This window comes from Hylobates moloch, unplaced genomic scaffold, assembly GCF_009828535.3.
Source record: "Hylobates moloch isolate HMO894 unplaced genomic scaffold, HMol_V3 SCAFFOLD_6, whole genome shotgun sequence".
Lineage (NCBI taxonomy): Eukaryota > Metazoa > Chordata > Mammalia > Primates > Hylobatidae > Hylobates > Hylobates moloch.
Window position 1 is genome coordinate 137064331 of NW_026652281.1, and position 21491 is coordinate 137085821.

At 39.9% G+C, this 21491-nt stretch overlaps 1 protein-coding gene across 2 annotated transcripts in view; it reads left to right on the forward strand.

Annotated features, from left to right (window-relative positions):
* Nucleotides 1-21491, forward strand: part of TTC1 (tetratricopeptide repeat domain 1) — a 56926-nt gene that overhangs the window by 24882 nt on the left and 10553 nt on the right. For both annotated transcript variants that reach the window (XM_032158525.2, XM_032158526.2), the window contains exons 3-7: nt 1257-1317; nt 2805-2917; nt 9200-9236; nt 15547-15695; nt 17162-17216. In XM_032158525.2, the coding sequence (XP_032014416.1) occupies nt 1257-1317; nt 2805-2917; nt 9200-9236; nt 15547-15695; nt 17162-17216 (415 nt within the window). The remainder of the gene's footprint in view (nt 1-1256; nt 1318-2804; nt 2918-9199; nt 9237-15546; nt 15696-17161; nt 17217-21491) is intronic.

A 21491-nucleotide genomic window follows, 5' to 3' on the forward strand; every position in this document is an offset into this window, starting at 1 on the left:
TTTAGGTTCCAGGCTTCTCTTGTGCATGAAATACCCTGCTAACTCTATTTCCTCCCTTTGAAATTACTTAATCAGAAGCTTCAAGAAGGAGGAAAGAGCCCAGCACAGTGGTGTGCACCTATACTCCCATCTACTCAGGAGGCTGAGGCAGGAGGATCACTTGAGCCCAAGAGTTCAAGGTTATAGTGTGTGTTGATCACATCTGTGAATAGCCACTGCACTCTAGCCTGGGCAACATAGTGAGACCCTATTTCTCTTTTTTTTTTTTTTAAAGGGACTTTGGTGGATTTTGTGTTTTGGGGGTTTTTGTTGTTTTTGTTTCAAAGCACTGTCAAAAGGTGGCAGGCAGACAGACTCTTCTGGTTTGGCTTGTGCCAGTTATATTGCTAAGATGTTCCACAAAAAAGTGCACACACTCAGCATGTGTCTACTTTGCTTTGCAGGATAACATTCTGTCAGCCTTTGTGTTCGATGAGTTTTTGGCCATCTGTGTGAGTTTCTGAGTTTGAATAAGCTAAGAAAAGACAGACTTATTTATTTAGGTTTCTTCACATTTTCCTGTGTTAACCTGCTAACAGTATACTGCCCTAATCCTACAGACATGGCTTGTACCCACGAATGTGCTCTCCTAGCATACTGTGTCTCCTTCATGACACAAACCATGAAGGGTTCTTATAAGGATTAAAGTACTTATTTCACAGAAAATAATAGCTTATTTATTGAGCCCTTATTTGCTAGTCACTGTATGGGCAGCTTTACGTATATTATTACATTAATCCATTAAACAGTAGTCCATAATACTATTAAAGCTTCATTTTTGAAATGAAGAAACTAAGGCTTAGAAAGATGCTGAAACTTGTCCAAGGTCACATAACTAGTAAGTACTAGAAGCTAGAATTTGAATTTACACTGGTATGCACACCAGCGGGTATGTTATTTAGTTTCATTTCTGAGTAAGTAGAAATTAAGTGATACTGTAATTATCATTCCATGCAAAAGATAGAAACAGAAAGCAAAGGACATGCCAAGAAAACCTATGTTTTTTGTTTTAAACGTCAAGAATGCAATTGATAATTAGCCCGATAGTCATGTGTTTTTTTTTCCTCTCTCACTGTACAAGGTTTTGGTGAAACTGATCCAGTTCTCAAAAGTCAGACTGTTGCCTATTAAATAGACTTGTGCATAAGGAAAGCTCACCTTTTTGTTCCCTTATAATAATATTGTGAGAAATTATGTAATTCTCTGATGTCTTTCAGAAAAGAAGAGAAGAGAGCACTAGACTAAAGGAGGAGGGAAATGAACAGTTTAAGAAAGGAGGTAAGATAACTTTCAGCACTGATAATCTGGTCATCTTGACTCCTCATCCTGTTGTAGAGTCTGTGAAGAAACCCCAAAGAACATTTGAAGAAACCCCAAAACCAAACTTCACAATACAGTGTTGCTTCCCAGTACCTTGGCATTTTGGGTTTTTAACCAGGCCAAATTATTCATCTGATGGTGACAAGTTACCATTTGTCTCTTGGCACATTCATAGTCTTTCTGTAATCCACTATCTGTTAGTCTAGAATCAGGGGTAAAACTCTTGAGCTCTTGCTTTGGAAAACACTAACCTGGAATGTTAAAGGTTATGTGCTGCATTGCTGTGAAAGCAGAGTCCCTGCTCCTCACTTGCTGTGGGGCTGTGAAAGCGGCCTGACTGCTCTGGTATGGCCTAGGGCTGCCTGTCCTTTAGTTGCTCTTTCTTTCTTTTTTTTTTTTTTTAAATTCTCCAAACTGCTTCAGAAAGGTTGCTCTTTCATGTGCCATTTTCTTTGGATGCTTTAAGTAGGGAGATTCTTCATGTCCTTCTGCATGTTCTACATTTGCTTAGAAATAAGTTGGTGGGGTTCATTCTGATAATTTGGGGTAACTATTTGATCTCAGAGCAAAAGTCTTCTGTCACATTTTGAAGTGTATATGCTTCAGAAATCTAGGAGTGTTAACATTTTCCACTTGTTATTTTCAGGTTTTTGATTTTTTTCTTATTGTTTTCCAAAAGTTACCCTATTACCTGATTTCAGATTTTAGGGGTTTTTTTTGCCTATATCTTGGTTTAGTAATCATTAATATTTTTTTCTAATAGAATAAATACTTCTAGTTTTGGAAGCATATTTTTTATATGTTAATATTAAATATTTCAAACCTGAGAAAGGAGTACATAGGCAATTTTCTATTAGTATCCTGACCATAATTCTCTTTTTCACCATTTTCTCTTTTAAGGTCTTGATTTAAATATTGATTTTTACATTGTTCCTTTTAGTTCTATCAAATGTCTCTCTTCAAACATTTCACCAATGCCGTTTTAGCCAGGTTGACTGTATGAAAGCACAGCAGATTTAATGAAAACAAATATGTATAATTTTTTTCTTTATCTCAGGCCACAGATCCCAGAGTTTAGTCTCTTTCCTCTGTCCAGTTCTCTAACCTCCTTTGAAAACTCCTTTCTGAATTGCCCAGCCAAATGAAAACTGAACATTGAGGGAATGCCAGGACTCCTGAGTATTGAGGGCTTGTCACTGACAGCATGTTCAGCTGTCAGTTCACCAAGCACAGCCTGTGAGATTGGCACAAGCAAGCACTGTTCCTTTAAAGAGAGAAGGAAAGAGGAAATGAGTTTTACTGCCCCAGACTTAATAGACTGTGACCATCTTTTAACTCAAAACCTTCATCCTATGAATGGAAAACAGTGCTTCTGAGATCCTGTGGAATATAGTAGTATCAGGAATAAAATCATAATGACTACTCATCCTTTATCTTATCCTCAGATTATATAGAAGCTGAAAGTTCTTATAGTCGAGCCCTTGAAATGTGCCCATCCTGCTTCCAAAAAGAGAGGTCGATTCTATTTTCAAATAGAGCTGCAGCAAGGATGAAACAGGTATGTATCTTTGACCTTTTCTTTTTAAAAAGCACATGGACTTGCAGTCTTTTCATACCATAGTTTCTCTCCAGAAACTAGCATAGAGGTTGCTGCCTCCCTTTTCCTGCCCATATATTTCCCTGATGTAAAGGCCATGGGGAGAATAGAAAATCTTTTGAAAAACTTGAGTGAGATTACTGTTAACATTCCCCGTTAAAGTAGCTCAGTGAATACCTTCATGGAAGGAGGGCTGGCAAATTTTTTGCTAAACTAGGGCAGGTTAATGAAGCAATGAGCCAAGCAGTGCATGTCCTAGAATGGCTCTAGATCCTTATTTTAGGCCTCTGGAATTCTAGATAAACCTGCAAAGGCACAGGGAAACACTGGTAAAAACTCTGGGCTTTAAAGCATCTTTAAAGACGGTTATTCCCAGGATTCTGACTTTTCTGCTCAAAGTATGAACACTTGGAGAAATCTCCAACAGCTGGGAAAAAGGTACCCTTAAATGCAAAATAGATGTCAAGGAACTTTAAAAACATTTTATATTTCTAAAGGACTGAGAACCTAGTATAACAAGGTGAGTATGGAATAGATGAGAGTACAAATATATTTGTTTTAAACCATGATGGTATTAAAAGTTAGATTTGGGCCAGACGCAGTGGCTCACACCCGCAAACCCAGCACTATGGGAGGCTGAGGCGGGCGCATCACCTGAGGGTCAGGAGTTCGAGACCAGCCTGGCCAACATGGTCAAACACCATCTCTACTAAAAATACAAAAATTAGCTAGGTGTGGTGGTGGGCACCTGTAATCCCATCTACTCAAGAAGCTGAGGCAGGAGAATCGCTGAACCCTGGAGGCGGAGGTTGCAGTGCACTGCATTCTAGCCTGGGCGACAAGAGCAAAATTCTGTCTCAAAAAAAAAGTTAGATTTGTTTCTGATTTGTCTGATTTTCCTATTTAGTCTTCATAATTGTTGGATTGAAATGAGAGTGGGTTTTTTTTTTTTTTTTTTTTTTAAATAATACCACTTTTTAAACTATGGCTACTTACATCCAAAGTACAAAGGATAGGTTATTTAACATACCTTTAAGCAACCATAATGCTGGCTCAAGATTGGGAGTGGCAGTGTTTTCATTTGTTTGTTTAGATCAGATATCTCTTTGATACTGTCTGAAATTCTCAAATGCCTCTACCACAGTCACTTTAGGTGACAAGGTTTTTTTTGTTTATTTGTTTGTTTTAAAGGCCCCAGGGCAGGGATTGGGGGGTGGGTGCTTGAATGCTTGGACATGCAGAAAGGTTATGTTTGTTTGTTTTTTTTACCAGAACTTGTATAGGATTCAATCTTCAAAGCAGAGTATTTTTGGAGTATTTCATGTGGCATGAGAGAAGAAATAATTTTAGAGTACACAAACCAACATTTTGTATTAGAGAAAACAAAACAATTGGTTTAACTTTATTTAAAACAATATTCATTAATGTATCCCACCAGCAATCAGAATTAACATCTAACAGTTTTTACACTTACCTGGAAAATTCTGATCTTTTGGATTTGCTTCTCCATTTTGCCACATTCTTAGACTAGACATTGTCATTGTGAAATAGGATCAAGGATGCGCCTTCAGTATCAGAGGAAATGCACCATACCCAGTTGGCTCCTGGGATTTGGGATTCTTTGTTTCCACAGTTGCCCAAGTTATTGATATTTCTAGGTTTGGGGTTGCATAAATAGTCTGGTTCTTGAGTTAGGAAAATTTATGGTCTTGCTAGTATTTTGTCTGTCACATCTGAGGAGAACTCAAAAGAGCGTTGCTCTATGATTGTTTCCTGTTCAAAGAATAGTTTTGTTGGTGAAGTTTTCTGTTCTTTTAAGTTGCATTCCTTTTTTTTTTTTTTGAGACGGAGTCTCACTCTGTCACCCAGGCTGGAGTGCAGTGGCGTGATCTCGGCTCACTGCAACCTCCACCTCCCGTGTTCAAGCGATTCTTCTGCCTCAGCCTCCTGAGTAGCTGGGATTACAAGTGCCCACCACCACACCTGGCTAATTTTTGTATTTTTAGTAGAGACGGAGTTTCACCATGTTGGTCAAGCTGGTCTCGAACTCCTGACCTCGTGATCCGCCCACCTCAGCTTCCCAAAGCGTGAGCCGCTGTCCCCGGCCTTAAGTTGCATTTTTAATACTTTATGAAGACTCTAAAATGAGAGACTTGATAACTTCTAGGATTAGTACCCTGACAAAATTTAAGGAGCATATTCTAAGTTTTTCAAGGAAATGATGGTTTAACTGCTTTAAGAGGTAAAGACGAAGAATTTCTGAAAGGCAGGTTTGCAAGCTCAGCATCCCTGACTCAGCGCCCCTGGCCACACTTCACATTTCATATCTGGAGAGAGAAAAGGTAACCTGGAGCTAGGGCAGAGTTTCAGCTCTAGGTCTTGCTAGCTACACAAGAGCAGAGCCCTAAAAGAATAGGTTCTCTCTTTTTTTTTTTTAACTACTGTCCTTATACATTGTATACATTGTTTTATATGTATAGTTAGATTTGTTTGTCCTTATATATTGTGTACATTTGTTTTGTCATTATATATTATATATATTGTTTTATATAAATATATAGCTACCTATGTATAAAAATTATGAAAGAATGGTAAAGTTGTGATTTTTTTTTTTTCCACACACTCCACTTTGGGGACTACCATTGTAAGCAGCAGACAACACCTGGGTCCTCTGAAGTATTAGCAGACTATCAGCCTCAAACAAAAGTTTCTGCAATAAAACTCCATAATTCCTTGATTTGAGGAGGACAGTGGATAAGATGCACTACAGCTTAATAATCACTTCTAGGCACACAAAGAATACCACCACAACAGTTGTACACATAAATTGTAAAGATTTATTTCTATTTCAGAAACTGTGAAATTGTGTGTCGTTGACTTACAGAAATGTGATAAGTTGGAAAAATACTGACTTATATAAAGTTACACAGATTTCTTTACTTATAGGACTTCTTAGAGGTTTTAATATTTGAACTGGTATGCTGAACATTGAAAGAGAAATAAAAAAAGGTCCCAGATGACCCTGAAACCTTTTTTGTTTTGTTTATTGTGGTAAAATACAGATAACATAAAGTTGGCCATATTGAAGTACAGTCATGAGTCACTTAACAATGGGTATACATTCTGAGAAATGTGTTATTAGGTGATTTCATCATTGTGTGAACATCATAGAGTATACTGACACAAATCTGGATGGTATGGCCTACTACACACCTAAGCAATATGGTATAGCCTATTGCTCCTAGGCTACAAATGTGTACAGCATGTTTCTGCACTGAATACTGTAGGCAGTTGGAACACAATGGTAAGTATTTGTGTATCTAAACAGAAAAGGTGCAGTAAAAATGCAGTAGAAGATATTTTTTAAATGGTGCATTTATATATGTAGATATATACACACACACACATATGTATACACACACACACATACATATACCATATATGCCATGAATGGATCTTGCAGGACTGGAAATTGCTCTGGGTGAGTCAGTGAGTGTGTGGTGAGTGAATGTGAAGGCCTAGGACATTACACTACCGTGGACTTCATCTTACATTTAGGCTTCACTAAATTTATTTTTTTAATTTTTCTTTAATCACCTTGGTTTACTGTGCCTTGTTTTCTTTATAAACTTTTAAATTTTTTAAAACTCTTTTGTAATAACAGCCTAAAACATAAACATGTTGTACAACTACAAAAATATTTTCTTTATATCCTTTTCTGAGTTGGGGCAGGGTCTTGCTCTGTTGCCCGGGCTGGAGTGCAATGGCACGGTCATCGCTCACTACAGCCTTGAACTCCTGGACTCATGCGATCCTCCCACCTCAGCCTCTCCAGGAGCTGGGTAGCTGGGACTACAGACCTGCACTACCACTCCCAGCTAATTTTGTTTGGTTTTAATTTTTTTAGAAATGGGGTCTTGTGTTTCACAGATTAGTCTTGAACTCCTGGCCTCAAGTGGTCCTCCTGCTTTAGCCTCCCGAATCACTAGGATTATAGGCGTGAGCAACCGAGCCCAGCTATATCCTTATTCTATATACTTTTTTCTATTAAATAATTTTTTTTTTTTTTTTACTTTTTAAACTTTTCTGTTGAAAACTAGGATGCAAATACACACAGTAGCCTAGGCCTACACAGGATCAAGAGCGTCAGTATCACTTGTCTTCCACCTCCACATCTAGTCCCATTGGAAGGTCCTCAAAAGCAACACATACATGAAACTGTCATCTCCTATTATAACAATGCCCTCTTCTGGAATACTTCCATACTTCCTATAGGACCTACCTGAGGCTGTTTGACGGTACACTTTTTTTTTAGTAGAAGGAGTACACTCTTAACATAATAAAAAGTAGTATATAGTAAATACATAAACCAATAACAGCCATTTATTATCAAGTATTATGTATGTGTTATGCTTTTTTTTTTTTTTGGAGACGGAGTCACTCTGTTGCCTAGGCTATAGTGCAATGGCACTGTCTCAGCTCACTGCAACCTCTGCCTCCCGGGTTCAAGCAATTCTCCTGCCTCAGCCTCTCAAGTAGCTGGGATTACAGGTGTGCACCACCATGCCCAGCTAATTTTTTTGTATTTTTTGTAGAGATGGGGTTTCACCATGTTAGCCAGGCTGGTCTCGAACTTCTGACCTTAGGTGATCCGCCCACCTTGACTCCCAAAGTGCTGAGATTACAGGCATGAGCCACCATGCCCGGCCTGTGTTATACTTTCACATGACTTGCAGTGCAGTAGGTTTGTTTACCCCAGCATCACACCAACACCTGAGTAGTAGGTTATGCCATGATGTTATGACGGCTACTATGTCATTAGGTGATAGGAATTTTTCAGCTCCGTTATACTCCTATGGGACTACTGTTTTATACACAGTCTATCATTGAAACGTCATTATACAGTACATGACTATATACAATTCAGTGGATTAAAATACCTTCACAGTGTTATACAGCCAACACCACTATCTAGTTCCAGAACTTTTCCATCATCCTAAAAGGATACCCCACACTCATTAAGTCATCACTCTTCATCCTGAAACTTTTTTTTTATTTTCTGAGATGGAATCTTGCTCTGTTGTCCAGGCTTGAGTTCAGTGGCGTGAACTCGGCTTACTGCAATCTCCACCTCCTGGTTTCAAGCAATTCTCCTGCCTCAGCCTCCCAAGTAGCTGGGACTACAGGAACCCGCCACCACGCCCGGCTAATTTTTGTATTCTTAGTAGAGACAGGGTTTCACCATGTTGGCCAGACTGGTCTCGAACTCCTGACCTCTAGTGATCCGCCCACCTTGGTCCTCCAAAATGCTGGGATTACAGGCATGAGCCACTGCGTCCAGCCCTGAAACTGCTTTTGATTGAATCCTGAAACAGTTTGGCTGACACTGCTGTGAAATATTCTGCAAAATATTTAGTATTTGCTACAGTAGGCATTGTGAGAATATTGAACACTTATTTGAAATAACTTATTTCTGTCATACAAAAATTCCTAATTTCAGGAAAATGGACATTTTAGAGCTGCAAGACATCTTATATAACATCCAGTCTACCCTGCTCCTATTTTAAATGAGACAAACTGAGCCCTAGAGAAGGAAAATAGCATGGGCAGTGTTAAAGAGCAGGTTATTGTCAAAGCCAGGACCAGAATTCAGTTCTTTGACATCCAGTGTTCTTTCCACTGTGTCATGCTTCTAGATTCAGAAAGTTCAATTAGTTAGATATTTTGTTTAAGAGCTGTGTATTTTTGATCAGTGGACAAATTAAGGTTTATAACTGAGACTACATGACAAGCCACACTGTGTGTCTGTAGATGGAGCATCTGTATACTTTCTGAAATATACCACTTTGGGGTATGATAGTATAACCACTAGCCAGAGAGGAGGGTAATTCAGTTATTCACGTGTCAGTCATTTGCCCTGTTTTAGGTCACAAAGTTTCTCAATGTTAGCATTCTAATGTAAAGTGTCTTGCAAATGTAATAGGTCAGTTAGAACAATCTTTAAAGACATTTTCAGAAAAAAGCGACTTGAATAAGTGTTACCAGGAGGCCTTCAGATCAGAGCCATCCCCATGTTAATTTTGAATTTTGTCTTGGAAGTAACATTCAGGTTTTTACGTAATTTCTTTGAAAACCATTCTGTATCTCCATAAGCAGTTATTAGTGATCAGATCATGTCATTAAGCCTTTGGGCCGTTAAAATAAAACTAGGGCAACACATATTAATACTGTTTTTCTTTTTAGGACAAGAAAGAAATGGCCATCAATGACTGCAGCAAAGGTACAGCTTTATTATCTTATTACATGTTAACATACAGGAGCAATATGTCAGACAGAGGGGCTTTGGGTCAGGTGTGCACTTGTACATGTGTACCCTTCCTCTGGGGCCTTGCAAGAGGTGACTTTATAATTATTTTCAAAGATACTATGTAATAGAGTAACTGCTTTTGAATGGATAGTTCAATCAGTTTCTCCTCTACTGGTAAATACATGAAGAAAAATTCAGTGCTCTAGCCTGGGCAACATGAAAAAACCCTGTCTCTACCAAAAATACAAAAGTTAGGCAGATGTGGTGGCATACCCCTGTAGTCCCAGCTACGCGGGAGGCTGAAGTGGATCACCTGAGCCCAGGAGGTTGGGGCTGTGGTGAGCCGTGATTATGCCACTGTACTCCAGCCTGGATAACAGAGTGACCCTGTCTCCAAAAGAAAAAAGAAAACTTCAGTGCTCTCTTGGCAACAGAACTCATGGAATAGAATTTACCTCCTGTAGTCTCTGAATTACTTTCTGTTGAGATTCAAAGTGAAGATCGTAGCTGCTATTAGAGCATTTGGATCTGTGTATTTTGAGAAGGGGGACAACTGTGATGAGGGACAGTTTCTGTTAGTGAATTGATAGTCTTTTTCAGGTGTCATAATTCTTCCAAACCTACTTCACATCATTTTTTTTTTACCCTTTCAGATTCTACAGAATGAATCAAGCCTTTGCTATATGATATCTAAGTTCTATTAAGGTCTTATCACCCCACTAACTTTTATAGGGACACCTCAGACATAGGGTCACTACAGTTTTTTTGTGTTTTGGGGTTTTTTGTTTTGTTTTGTATTTCAAAAATTGCCTGATAGGCCAGACAGGTGCCTTGCCTTTCTCACCAACTTCATGTGGAGAATATACATAATCACTTTTTCTTGCGGCTTAGTCTCAGAAGTTTTTCTAGCAAGTCACTATTTTTGTGTTTTCCATTTTTTTAGCTTTTCTTCTTTGGATAATAGTTTCTGGGAGAATTATAGAGTGGAAGAGAACCTTATATGTTACATAGATCCCCTGTCACACTAAGCATGTATTCCCCTGCTGTTACCAAAAAGGGGTCCTGATCCAGACCCCAAGGGATTATTCTTGGACCTCTCACAAGAAATAATTCAGGGCAAGTCCATAAAGTGAAAAAGCAAGTTTATTAGAGAAATAAAGAAACAAAAGAATGGCTACTCCATAGGCAGAGCAGCAATGTGGGCTGCTTAGTAAAGTATACTTACAGTTATTTCTTGATTATATGCTAAGCAAGGGGTGGATTACTCATGAGATTTCCAAGAATGGGGCAGAGATTTCCAAGAATGGGGCAGAGATTTCCCAGAACTGAGGGTCCCTCCCCTTTTTAGAATATATAGGGTAACTTCTGAATGTTGCCATGGTGTTTGTAAACTATTGTGGTGCTGGTTGGGATGCCTTTTAGCATGTTAATGCACTATAATTTGCATTTAGGGAACAGTGAGGATGACCAGAGGTCACTTCCATCGCCATCTTGGCTTTGGTGGGTTTTGGCCAGCCTCTTTACTGCATCCTGTTCTGTCAGCAGAGTCTTTGTGACCTGTATCTTGTGCCAACCTCCTGTCTCATCCTGTTACTAAGAATGCCTTAACCTCCTGGGAATGCAGCCCAGTAGGTCTCAGCCTTATTTTACCCAGCCCCTATTCAAGATGGAGGCACTCTGATTCAGATGCCTCTGACACTCCAATTTTTTATTTAATTAATTTAGTGCCCTCTCTACTGGCTTTCTTTTCTTTATATTTGGTATTTCCTTATAGTATCTGAATGAAACTGTTTCTATGTTATAATATAAAAGACCACTTCTGATCTGTTACCAAGTTGGACTGGAACTAATTCTGAATATACTGTTTTGTTTGGAGGAAGTTATTTAACCTGTTTCCTTTGTGTGAGGATGTGTGGGTTTGGGAAGTTTAAATTAGGAACAAGCTGCTGGTTTTCAGAGCTTCTTTCTCTGTAACCAAATGGTGAAAAAATGCCTCGTAAGCATGATTAGCATGGTATATTGTAAGAAATAGTTCATTTCCATATGAAACAGTTTACTTCCAGCTGCAGCCTGAAGTGTAGGAGCCTTGCCTAGAAAATGAGGGAAAGGAGAAGAAAGTGTTTTCCAACCAAAGTGTTTTCCACATTTATTTTTGGATTTGCCTAAACTAATATTTACGTGGTTAGACATGGTCGTTATGGATACATGCATTGTATTCATAGGCAAATTACATTTATATCAATATAGTTTGTTTTTATCGAGAGCCCCTGACATCCCCCACTCTCCACACACACACACACACACACACTCTCTCTCTCTCTCTCTCTGTCTGTCTCCCCTCTCTCAATTCTCTGTCTGTCTCCCCTCTCTCAATTCATAAACCTTGGCAAAAAGCTTATTTCTGAGGTCATATTGGCGCTCCAGGGTTTTCATCCTTGACATAAAGTTTGAGTTCATTCTCACCTCAGTCTCCTAAGTAGCTAGGACTACAGGTGCATGCCACCACACCCAGCTAACTTTTTTTATTTTTTATTTTATTTTTTGAGACAGAGTCTCGCTTTCTCACCTAGGCTGGAGCGCAGTGGTGCCATCTCGGCTCACTGCAACCTCCGCCTCCCAGGTTCAAGCAATTCTTCTGCCTCAGCCTCCTGAGTAGCTGGGACTATGGGCGCATGCCACCATACCCGGCTAATTTTTGTATTTTTGGTAGAGACGGGGTTTCACCATATTGGCCAGGCTGGTCTCGAACTCCTGACCTCGTGATCTGCCTGCCTTGGCCTCCCAAAGTGCTGGGATTACAGGCGTGAGCCACTGCCCCCAGCTCAAGGTTAGGGTTCTTTCAGAAAACCTTCTCCTGACCCAATATTCCTCTTCAATTGCTGTACCATTTATCTGATCCCTTTCATTGAAATAATTGTCTATACTTGGCTGTCTCTACTTTTTCTTCTCCTGTTTTCTCCTTACTTCACTTCCATGGAGCATTTGTTTTATCCATGCCATTGAAACCCATCTTGTAAAGGTCATCAGCAGTTTCATCTTGCTCAATTTAGTAGTTGCTTCTCTAGCCTAACTTTACGTGACCTTACCTGCATTTAATATAGTTTATCATTCCTTTCTCCTTTAAAATTCTCTCTCTTAAATTTAATGAACTCTATTCGTTTTTTCCCTGCTTCGTTGGCTATTCCTTCTTACTCTCCTCTGTTAGCTTTTATGTCAACCTCAACATTTTGGAAGTCTCTAGATCTTAGTCCAGCATGGGACCCTCTTCTTTTTTTTCCCCTCTGTATTTTCTCCCTAAGTGATCTCATTCAGTTCTGAAGCTTTAAATACTGTCTATAAATTAGCACAATGTAGCCATTCCACCTTGTGTGTATATTTCAAAACCTGTTATGTTATATTTATGTTTGTTATATACCATAAATATACACAATTTTTATTTGTCATTTTAAAAGTTAAATTAAGACAGAAGGAAAATGCATGGATTTTTTAACCTAAGAAATTAGAGCAACAGGCCCGGCACAGTGGCTCACGCCTGTAATCCCAACACTTTGGGAGGCTGAGGCTGGTGGATCATGAGGTCAGGAGTTCGAGACCAGCCTGATCATTATGGTGAAACCCTGTCTCTACTAAAAATACAAAAATTAGCCAGGCGTGGTGGCACGTGCCTGTAATCCCAGCTACTCAGCAGGCTGAGGCAGAAGAATCAATTGAACCTGGGAGGTGGAGGTCGCAGTGAGCCGAGATCACACCATTACACTCTAGCCTGGGTGACAGAGCAAGATTCCATCTAAAAAAAAGAAATTGGAGCAACAAAAATGCAATTAAGGGAAATAAAAGGAGTATTTTCATAAAGATAAAAGCCAAAATTGATGAATTTTAAAATATAAAACTAATAAATACATGCCATGTATATGGCAGAGTTTCTGTCTTCAGCTCTGACTTCTGCCCTGTAGTCCAGTGTCCTGCATCCCACTGCAAAGTTGTTCGTTCTTCTTGGATGTCTGGTAGGCACCTCAGATTTAACGTGCCCAGCCCCCATACACACACAAAACTTGCAGTTAGTTTTTTCCATTCTAATAAATGACATTACCATCCGTTCCCTTGCTTAAGTTAAACCTTTGGAGTCATCCCTGATTGCTCTTTCATGCCACATGGCTAATTAATTAATTAGCAAGTTCCATGGGCTCAAATTTAAAGAGATACTTAATCTAATCCGGCTGCTATTTTCCATCTCTGCTATTTCCAGCTTAGACCAAGCCAACATCCTCTCATCTGGACCACTGCATTAGCTTTCCAGCTGATCTCACAGCTTTCAGTCTTGCCCCACCCACCCACACTATAGCCAAAGCAGTCCTTCAAAAATGTAAATCAGAGTATGTCTGAAGCTTGCTTAAACTTTCCAGTGGCTTCTCATCACACTCAGGAAAAAGTCCAAACTCCTTTCCTTGGCCAAGAAGGTCCTCCATGGCCCCACATTTCAGCCTCTGGTCCCCAGCCTGGTAACTCACATGCCAGAGTTATTCTTGTTGGTCCCTCTTCCTGGCATGCTCCTCCTTAGCCTTTCACATGGCTGGCCTCTCTCACATAGTCCCTCTTCATATTCTGAGACCACTTTCTGAAGTTACCTCATTTCTTGCTTCACTTGCATTTCCATGACCTTGTTTTATTTTTCATTATAGTACTATGACTATTGAAATTATATACCTGTCTATTCTTGCCTACTGGAATAGCATAAGGCTTCATGGAACACGGACTGTGTCTGTCTTGTTTACCACTACAGCCCAGAGACATACTACATTGGACATGTATATTAAGTACTAAATAAATGTTCACAGAAAGCATGAATTTAAAAATTAAGGATAGATTATGAGAAAAGAAAAAAGTTCTAGAGCCAAGACATTGCTTTTTTTTGTTGTTTTTTTATTTTTTTTGAGACAGAGTGTTATCTCTCTGTTGCCCGGGCTGGAGTGCTGTGATGCAGTTGCCACTCACCACAACCTCCGCCTCCTGGGTTCAACTGATTCTTACACCTAAGCCACCCAAATAGCTGGGATTATGAGCCCACACTGCCACGCCCAGCTAATTTTTGTATTTTTAGTAGTGATGGTATTTCGCCATGTTGGCTAGGCTGGCGGTCTCAAAGTCCTGACCCCAATTGACCTGCCTGCCTCGGCCTCCCAAAGTGCTGGGATTGTGGGCCTGAGCCACCGCACCCAGCCAGCACTGCTTTCTAATAGAAAAAGAAACAACTTGGAAGAAATTAGAAGAAATGCAGTATGTTGAACCAAAACATAGCAAAGGATTATTAGAAGGGCAGCTGATGCTGGATAAAGGAAAAGATATTATGCATCAACCACCTCATAGTGCTGGAGCAGTAGTTTGAGGGTTGAAGGAACAGTGAGGATTTAACTAGAAATATAATCTTAGTACTCAAGACCTAGAAAAATGAGAATGATAGTCTGCCACCAGATTGGTTTCCCTTAACTCTTTAATTTGTATCTTCAAATTCTCTCTCACCTAGCCTGGCCAACATAGTGAAACCCCATCTCTACTGAAAATACAAAAATTAGCCAGGCATGGTGGCACATGCCTGTAATCCCAGCTACGTGGGAGGCTGAGGTAGGAGAATTGCTTGAACCTGGGAGGAGGAGGTTGTAGTGAGCCAAGATTGCACCACTGCACTCCAGCCTGGGCGACAGAGCAAGACTCCGTCTAAAAAAAAAAATTCTCTCTCACTCTTTCACTGCGCACTTGAACTCTGTTCTGGCCTGTCCTGGACTGGGTAAATGACAAGTAGGCAAAAACCAGGACTTGGAGTATAGACCAGGATGTGGCAAACTACAGCCACAAGCCAAATCCAGCCTGCCACCTGTTTTTGATAGCCTAAAAGCTAAGAATGGTTTTTACAGTTTTAAATCATTGGAAAGCAAAAGAAAAATATTTCATGATAATGTGAAAATTATGTGAACTTAAATTTTAGTGTCCATAAATAGTTTATTGGAACACACCTAACCTTTTCTGTTTACATATTATCTGTGCCTGCTCTCGTGCTACAATAGTATCATTGAGGAGCTGCGACACAGATGGTCTGTCTGGCCCACAAAGCCTACAATCTTTACTATCTTGCTCTTTATAGAAAAAGTTTTCCAGCGTCAGGTATACACTTGACAAATGACTCTTCCTTTCGTATCCTTGGAGGATGATTGATAAAGGAATCTGATATAGCCAAAGATATGTAGGCCGTTTTTCTTTGTGATAAAAATTATTTCTTCTCTTTTTACAGCAATTCAGTTAAACCCCAGCTATATCAGGGCAATATTGAGGAGAGCAGAGTTGTATGAGAAGACGGACAAGCTAGATGAAGCCCTGGAAGACTATAAATCTATATTAGAAAAAGATCCATCAATACATCAAGCAAGAGAAGCTTGTATGGTAAAACCTAAAATTTTTAAAATATTTTTCCTTCTATTCTTTGTGTTGCTATCCAGTGAGTCCTAAATAATCCTTTCAGACACAATTAAATTCCATTTCTGTGCTTTTGAGGAGCTTATCAAGATATATAGGAGGCCAGGCACGGTGGCTCTTGCCTGTAATCCCAGCACTTTAGGAGGCCGAGGAGGAGAGATCACTTGAGGCCAGGAGCTCGAGACCAGCCTGGCCAACACAACAAAACCCCGTCTCTTCTAAAAATACAAAAATTAGCCGGGTGTGGTCGTACACACCTGTAATCCTAGCTACTCGGGAGGCAGAATTGCTTGAACCCAAAAGGCAGAGGTTGCAGTGAGCTGAGATCATGCCACCACACCGCAGCCTGGGCGACAGAGAAAATCATTGAGCCCAGGAGTTGGAGGCTGCAGTGAGCTGTGACTACATCACTGCATTCCATCATGGGCAACAGAGTAAGACCTTGTATCTTAAAAACAAACAAACAGGCTGGGTGCGGTGGCTCACACCTGTAATCCCAGCACTTTGGGAGGCCGAGGAGGGCGGATCACATGAGGTCGGGAGTTCAAGACCAGCCTGACCAACATGGAGAAACCCTGTCTCTACTAAAAGTACAAAATTAGCTGGGCGTGGTGGCACATGCCTGTAATCTCAGCTACTCGAGAGGCTGAGGCAGGAGAATCGCTTGAACCCAGGAGGTGGAGGTTGCAGTGAGCTGAGATTGTGCCACTGCACTCCAGTCTGGGCAACTGCAAGACTCTGTCTTAAAAAAACAAAAAATACAAATGAATTAAAAAAAGTTAAAAAGACAAATATAGCACTGTAAACATCTGATATGTATCCTTTCAGACTTTTTTCTGTATATATTTATTTGTTAAATTTGTACTGATGCCCTCCTTTAGTGTAGACTTTCTATTAAGAACTGGAAACAGAGCCAAACAAAACTTTTTTTTTTTTTCTTGAGAAAGGGTCTCTGTCACCCAGGCTGGAGAGCAGTGGCATAGTCATGGCTCACTGCACCCTCAACCTCCCAGATTCAAGCAACCCTCCCACCTCAGCCTCCCGAGTAGCTGCGACTACAGACACATGCCAACACACCCAGCTAATTTTTGTATTTCTTGTAGAGACAGCATTTTGCCTTGTTGCCCAAGGTGGTCTCAAATTCCTGAGCTCAAACGATCCTCCCAACTCGGCCTCCAAAAGTGCTGGGAACATGGGCAGGAGTCACTGCACCTGGCCCAAACAGAACTTTTGTCTTTATGTAGTGCACATAAATACCACAAACATAAATACTTGGGTTTTTTTTTTCTTTATTTAATAGGATCATAGACATACACTTAACTTGATCTTATTTCCACATTAGGATTCTTGTGTTTCTTAAATTCAAAATAAAGGCAAAGGTTTTTTTTGTTTTTTTTTTTTTTACCAACCCTTGTTTCTCCTCTTTTCCTCAGAGATTACCTAAGCAAATTGAAGAACGTAATGAAAGACTAAAAGAAGAGATGTTAGGTAAGCTTACTTCTTTTGCTTGATCATAAACAGCTAGGAACCTAGGGTGGGGACATAGTGAATACTAGAGGAGAACACATTGGTTAGAAAGTTTCGGACTCTACCACAGGGCTACTGACTTCTGAGTTATTTTGACCCCAGAGGGGCAGCGTGGCTTAGAGAGGGTATTGGCTTTTTTGGAAACCAGATTTCCTTTTTGATTTTCTTGGAAATTTTTCTTGCCTTCAAGAATTTAAACATAATTCAGTTCCCTGGGATTATGCTTAAAGGGGATTTAAAATCCTGGGATACCACCAACCTCGATTTCAGATAACAATTACATAAAAACAGTTTAGTTTCTTCATCGAATAATCACTCCTTGAGGTTCATTAGGATGCAGTCAAGATCATGAGAATTTTTATTTAGAAAATGGCACTCAAAGTCCCTTTAGTGTTTGAGAACACATGAGAGGGCAGGAATTAGGAGTAAAGAGAAAGAAGACTGGGGGTAGGGGTAGGGCAAATGGATTCATTTGATCCAGGTTTAGTTATTTCTCATATTTGCCAAAGCATTTTAGAGTTGGAATCAGAGAACCTCCCACAAGCAATCTGCTTGAGTAAGAGGAGTGAGGGTTCCTAAACACAGACTTAAGTCTTTTCCACTTGTAACCTGTCTGATATTTCGCTGGTCAAGATCTGCCATGTATTTTCCTTTTTGAGTATTTTCTAAATCTGTTGTTTGAATTACATTTTATAAATTGCAATCATGTGTCCCTAAAGGAAAAATCATTTAAAATAAATTGAGCCTGTCTGGCATTTATGGCCTTCAGACATCAGCATCCAGATAATGGGAACAAATTTCCCAAAGGATCATTCTGATAGCCAAGTTGATTGAGAGGAGGCCATTAACCTAGACTATCCAGAGACATCTGGCCCCTGCCAGGTAGACTCAGACTGTAAAGATTGCTGCTTCAGATTCAGGATAGCTCTGGAACCTTCCCCAGATTTTCCAAAAAAGGGAGGGGGATGGGGGAGCTTTTCCCCTAATTTACATATTTAATTAAACTTGGCCAGGCACGGTGGCTCCTGTAGTCCCAACACTTTAGGAAGCCAAGGTAGGAGGATTGCTTGAGCCCAGGAGTTCGAGGCCAGCCTAGGCAACATGGTGAAACCCCATCTCTACAAATAATTAGCCAGGCATGGTGGCATGTGCCTGCCCATAGTACCAGCTACATGGGAGGATCACTTGAGCCCAAGGGTTAGAGGCTGCAGTGAGCGATGATGGTGCCACCACACTCCAGATTGGGCAACAGAGTATGACCCTGTCTCAAAGAGGAGGGAAAAGAGCATTTTCTCACCTATTTTTACTAACAATGATGCTGTATTTTAGAAAAAAAAAAAAAAAAAAAAAAAAACTGTTTGCATTTAGTATTTGAATTTCTTGCTAAAAAAGATGACCTTGTGAATGGCCATAGTGGATCTGGAAGGCATTGGTCTCTTAGTACATTTTTTTAAAGCCAGTCCAGTAAAGGGACTGGTGCAAACTGAATCTTACTGCCTATTGTTAGTTCCAGATGGAATTAAAACTTCCATTTGTCCTTGTCTTTATAAATTCTAATGCACCAGAATTTTCTGTCTCCAAGGCTTTGGGTTTTTCTTATGTCATTCTCTTCATTTGAAAAAATTCAAATTGAATTCATTCCCTCAGTTGCTTCTAAAATGAATTCACCTGCCATTAGACTTAACCAACTTAAGTTGCTTTGTAAATAATGTGTTGTTACACATGTGTAGTTTGAATGGCTATATTCCTTGTTTCCCTTAATGAGTATAAAAATCATGAATAAGATACTACTCTAGGTGTTACCCCACAATAGATAACCTAGAAGACAGAAATCACTCTTTACATGGCATTTCAGCCCCCACAAGAGCTTTTCTGGTATTCTTTCCTCCTTGATACAGATGAGGTAACTTCGGTTCATGTTCTGTGAGATCCCTAGAGGCTAGACATTCTGAATGCAAATTAATATCACTTAGAAGTTCTGAGCAAGCTTTTCACAGTAGACTGCAAGATCTTTATGCTAGTTCCTGTTAAAATGATGACTTCTATGGAGAATAAGCAGTTAAAAATTTTTTTAATTGGGTAGTGTGGGCTGGGTGTGGTGGCTCACACCTGTAATCCCAGCAATTTGGGAGGCCGAGCCCAAGAGTTCAAGACCAGCCTGGGCAACATGGCAAAATCCTGTCACTAAAAAAATTAGCCAGGTGTGCTGGTGTGCACCTGTAGTCCCAGCTGCTTAGGAGGCTGACGTGGGAGGATCACTTGAGCCCAGGAGGTCGAGAGTTCAGTGAGCCACAATGATGCCACTGCACTCAAGCCTGGGTGACAGAGTGAGACCTTGTCTTTAAAAAAAAAAGAAAATTATAAAATCAGGTAGTGTGATGCCTATGCCTATAGCTTTTGTTCTTATTCAGGATCACTTTAGCTTTCAGAGTCTTTTGTGGTTCCATACAAATTTTAGGATTTTTCTATTTCTGTGAAGAATGTCATTGGTGTTTTGACAGGGATTACATTGAATCTGTAGATCACCTTGAGTAGTACAAAATGGGTTTTTATTCAGATGTGTTCAGTATTCTTTAACTTGTTTTTTCTTCCATCTCTGTAATTTCCTTTTCATTAGAAAGAAGAGCTATGTACTCCTTCAAGGAAAAAATCCTGATAGGAATTATTAGTGGGTAGAACAATTATTTGGTTTGCCCTTTCTAGCCCGTCATTTATAATCTTTAGAAAAAGAGACCCAGGGTGGCCATTAGTCCTAGTGGCACAGTCCTTGCTGATCACAGAAGATGATCGTGATAGCGTCAAGACGATCACTTGAGAAAAGTGGTCAGCAGCTGGAGTGGGGGTTGGTTGTTTTTTGTTGTTGTTTTTTGGGGGGTTTTTTTTGGTCTTTTTCTCTGGGATAATTAGCCTCCCAGCCATAATAACCAAGGAATGTCAGGTTTAAAAGGACTTAAGGGTATGTGTGGTTGATAGTGTGATGAGATGGAAATAGAGACCCTGGACATAGCATCCCAGGAGGCTCAGAGCATTTTTGAGGAGCTAGTCATTGATGGTTTATTTGCTTTATCCCTAATGGAATGATTTCACAGTTTTCTTAAATAGCTGGAAAAAAAGTTGGCTGGGTACAGTAGCTCATGCCTGTAATCCCAACATTTTGGGAGGCCAAGGTGGGAGGATTGCTTGAGCCCAGCAGTTCGAGACCAGCTTGGGCAACATGGCAAGACCCCCATCTCTGCAAAATCTTTAAAAATTAGTCAGGCGTGGTAGCACAAGACTGTGGTCCCAGCTACTTGGGAGGCTGAGGTGGATTGCCTTAGTCCAGGAGGTCAAGTTTGCAGTGTTATGATGGTACCAGCCTGGGCAACAGAGCCAAGACCCTGTCTCAAAAACAAAAAAAGAAAAAAGAAAAGAAAAATCTTATGTGAAACCACAATATAGAAAAAAAAAAAGTAGTGTTTTATATAAATGCAAATGTACGGTATAGCATTTATAATCAGAATAATCAGGTTAGTTTGAGGAATATAAAGATTTGAAGTCAGGTTTCATATGGCAGACACAGCCTTTATGAGTATATCTAAGCCTTTATGGGTATATTTCATTGTTTCAATTTTACAGTAGTAAATTTTTTGCTCACATAGGTAAATAGGAAAAAAAAAATTTTAAAGTAAAACTGACGAGACACTTTCAGCTACCCTGAAGCTCCTCTGCTCAACTGTAAGATACTTAGGACAAACTCCCAGTGTTACTGCTCTGCCCTCAGGAGTCCCTTGAGAAGTGTGGCTGTGTCACCTTATGGGAGGAGTGCCTTCTTGGGGGTTGGTTCTTTGCATATGAGTCATTATTTATGGCAGCCATGCTGGGAGGGCAAGAGGTTTGTACTGGGATGATACAGGTCTCCAAACAAGCTTTGATTCCAAATAGAAAAGAATATAGGGTAAACACATCTGTCATCATTTGCAAGTTATTTTATCCTGTACGCTGGCCCAGCCAAGAAGTCTTTCAAGCAACTGAAATTGTCAATAAAATCTGTATGAATATATTTTTGGTTCTTCCTTGATCTGTCATCTCAGTTTATTGAACTATAAGGTGGCAGATAGAGTCATCTACTTTCTCCAAAAAGTAATCTAGGCTGCGTGGGCTACTTTTCACATTGTCTAACGGGGAAGCCCTACCCAGGCAGCTTTATCCCTCTAATCACTAGAGATGGGTGTTTACAATTCATTTTTTAATATAAGC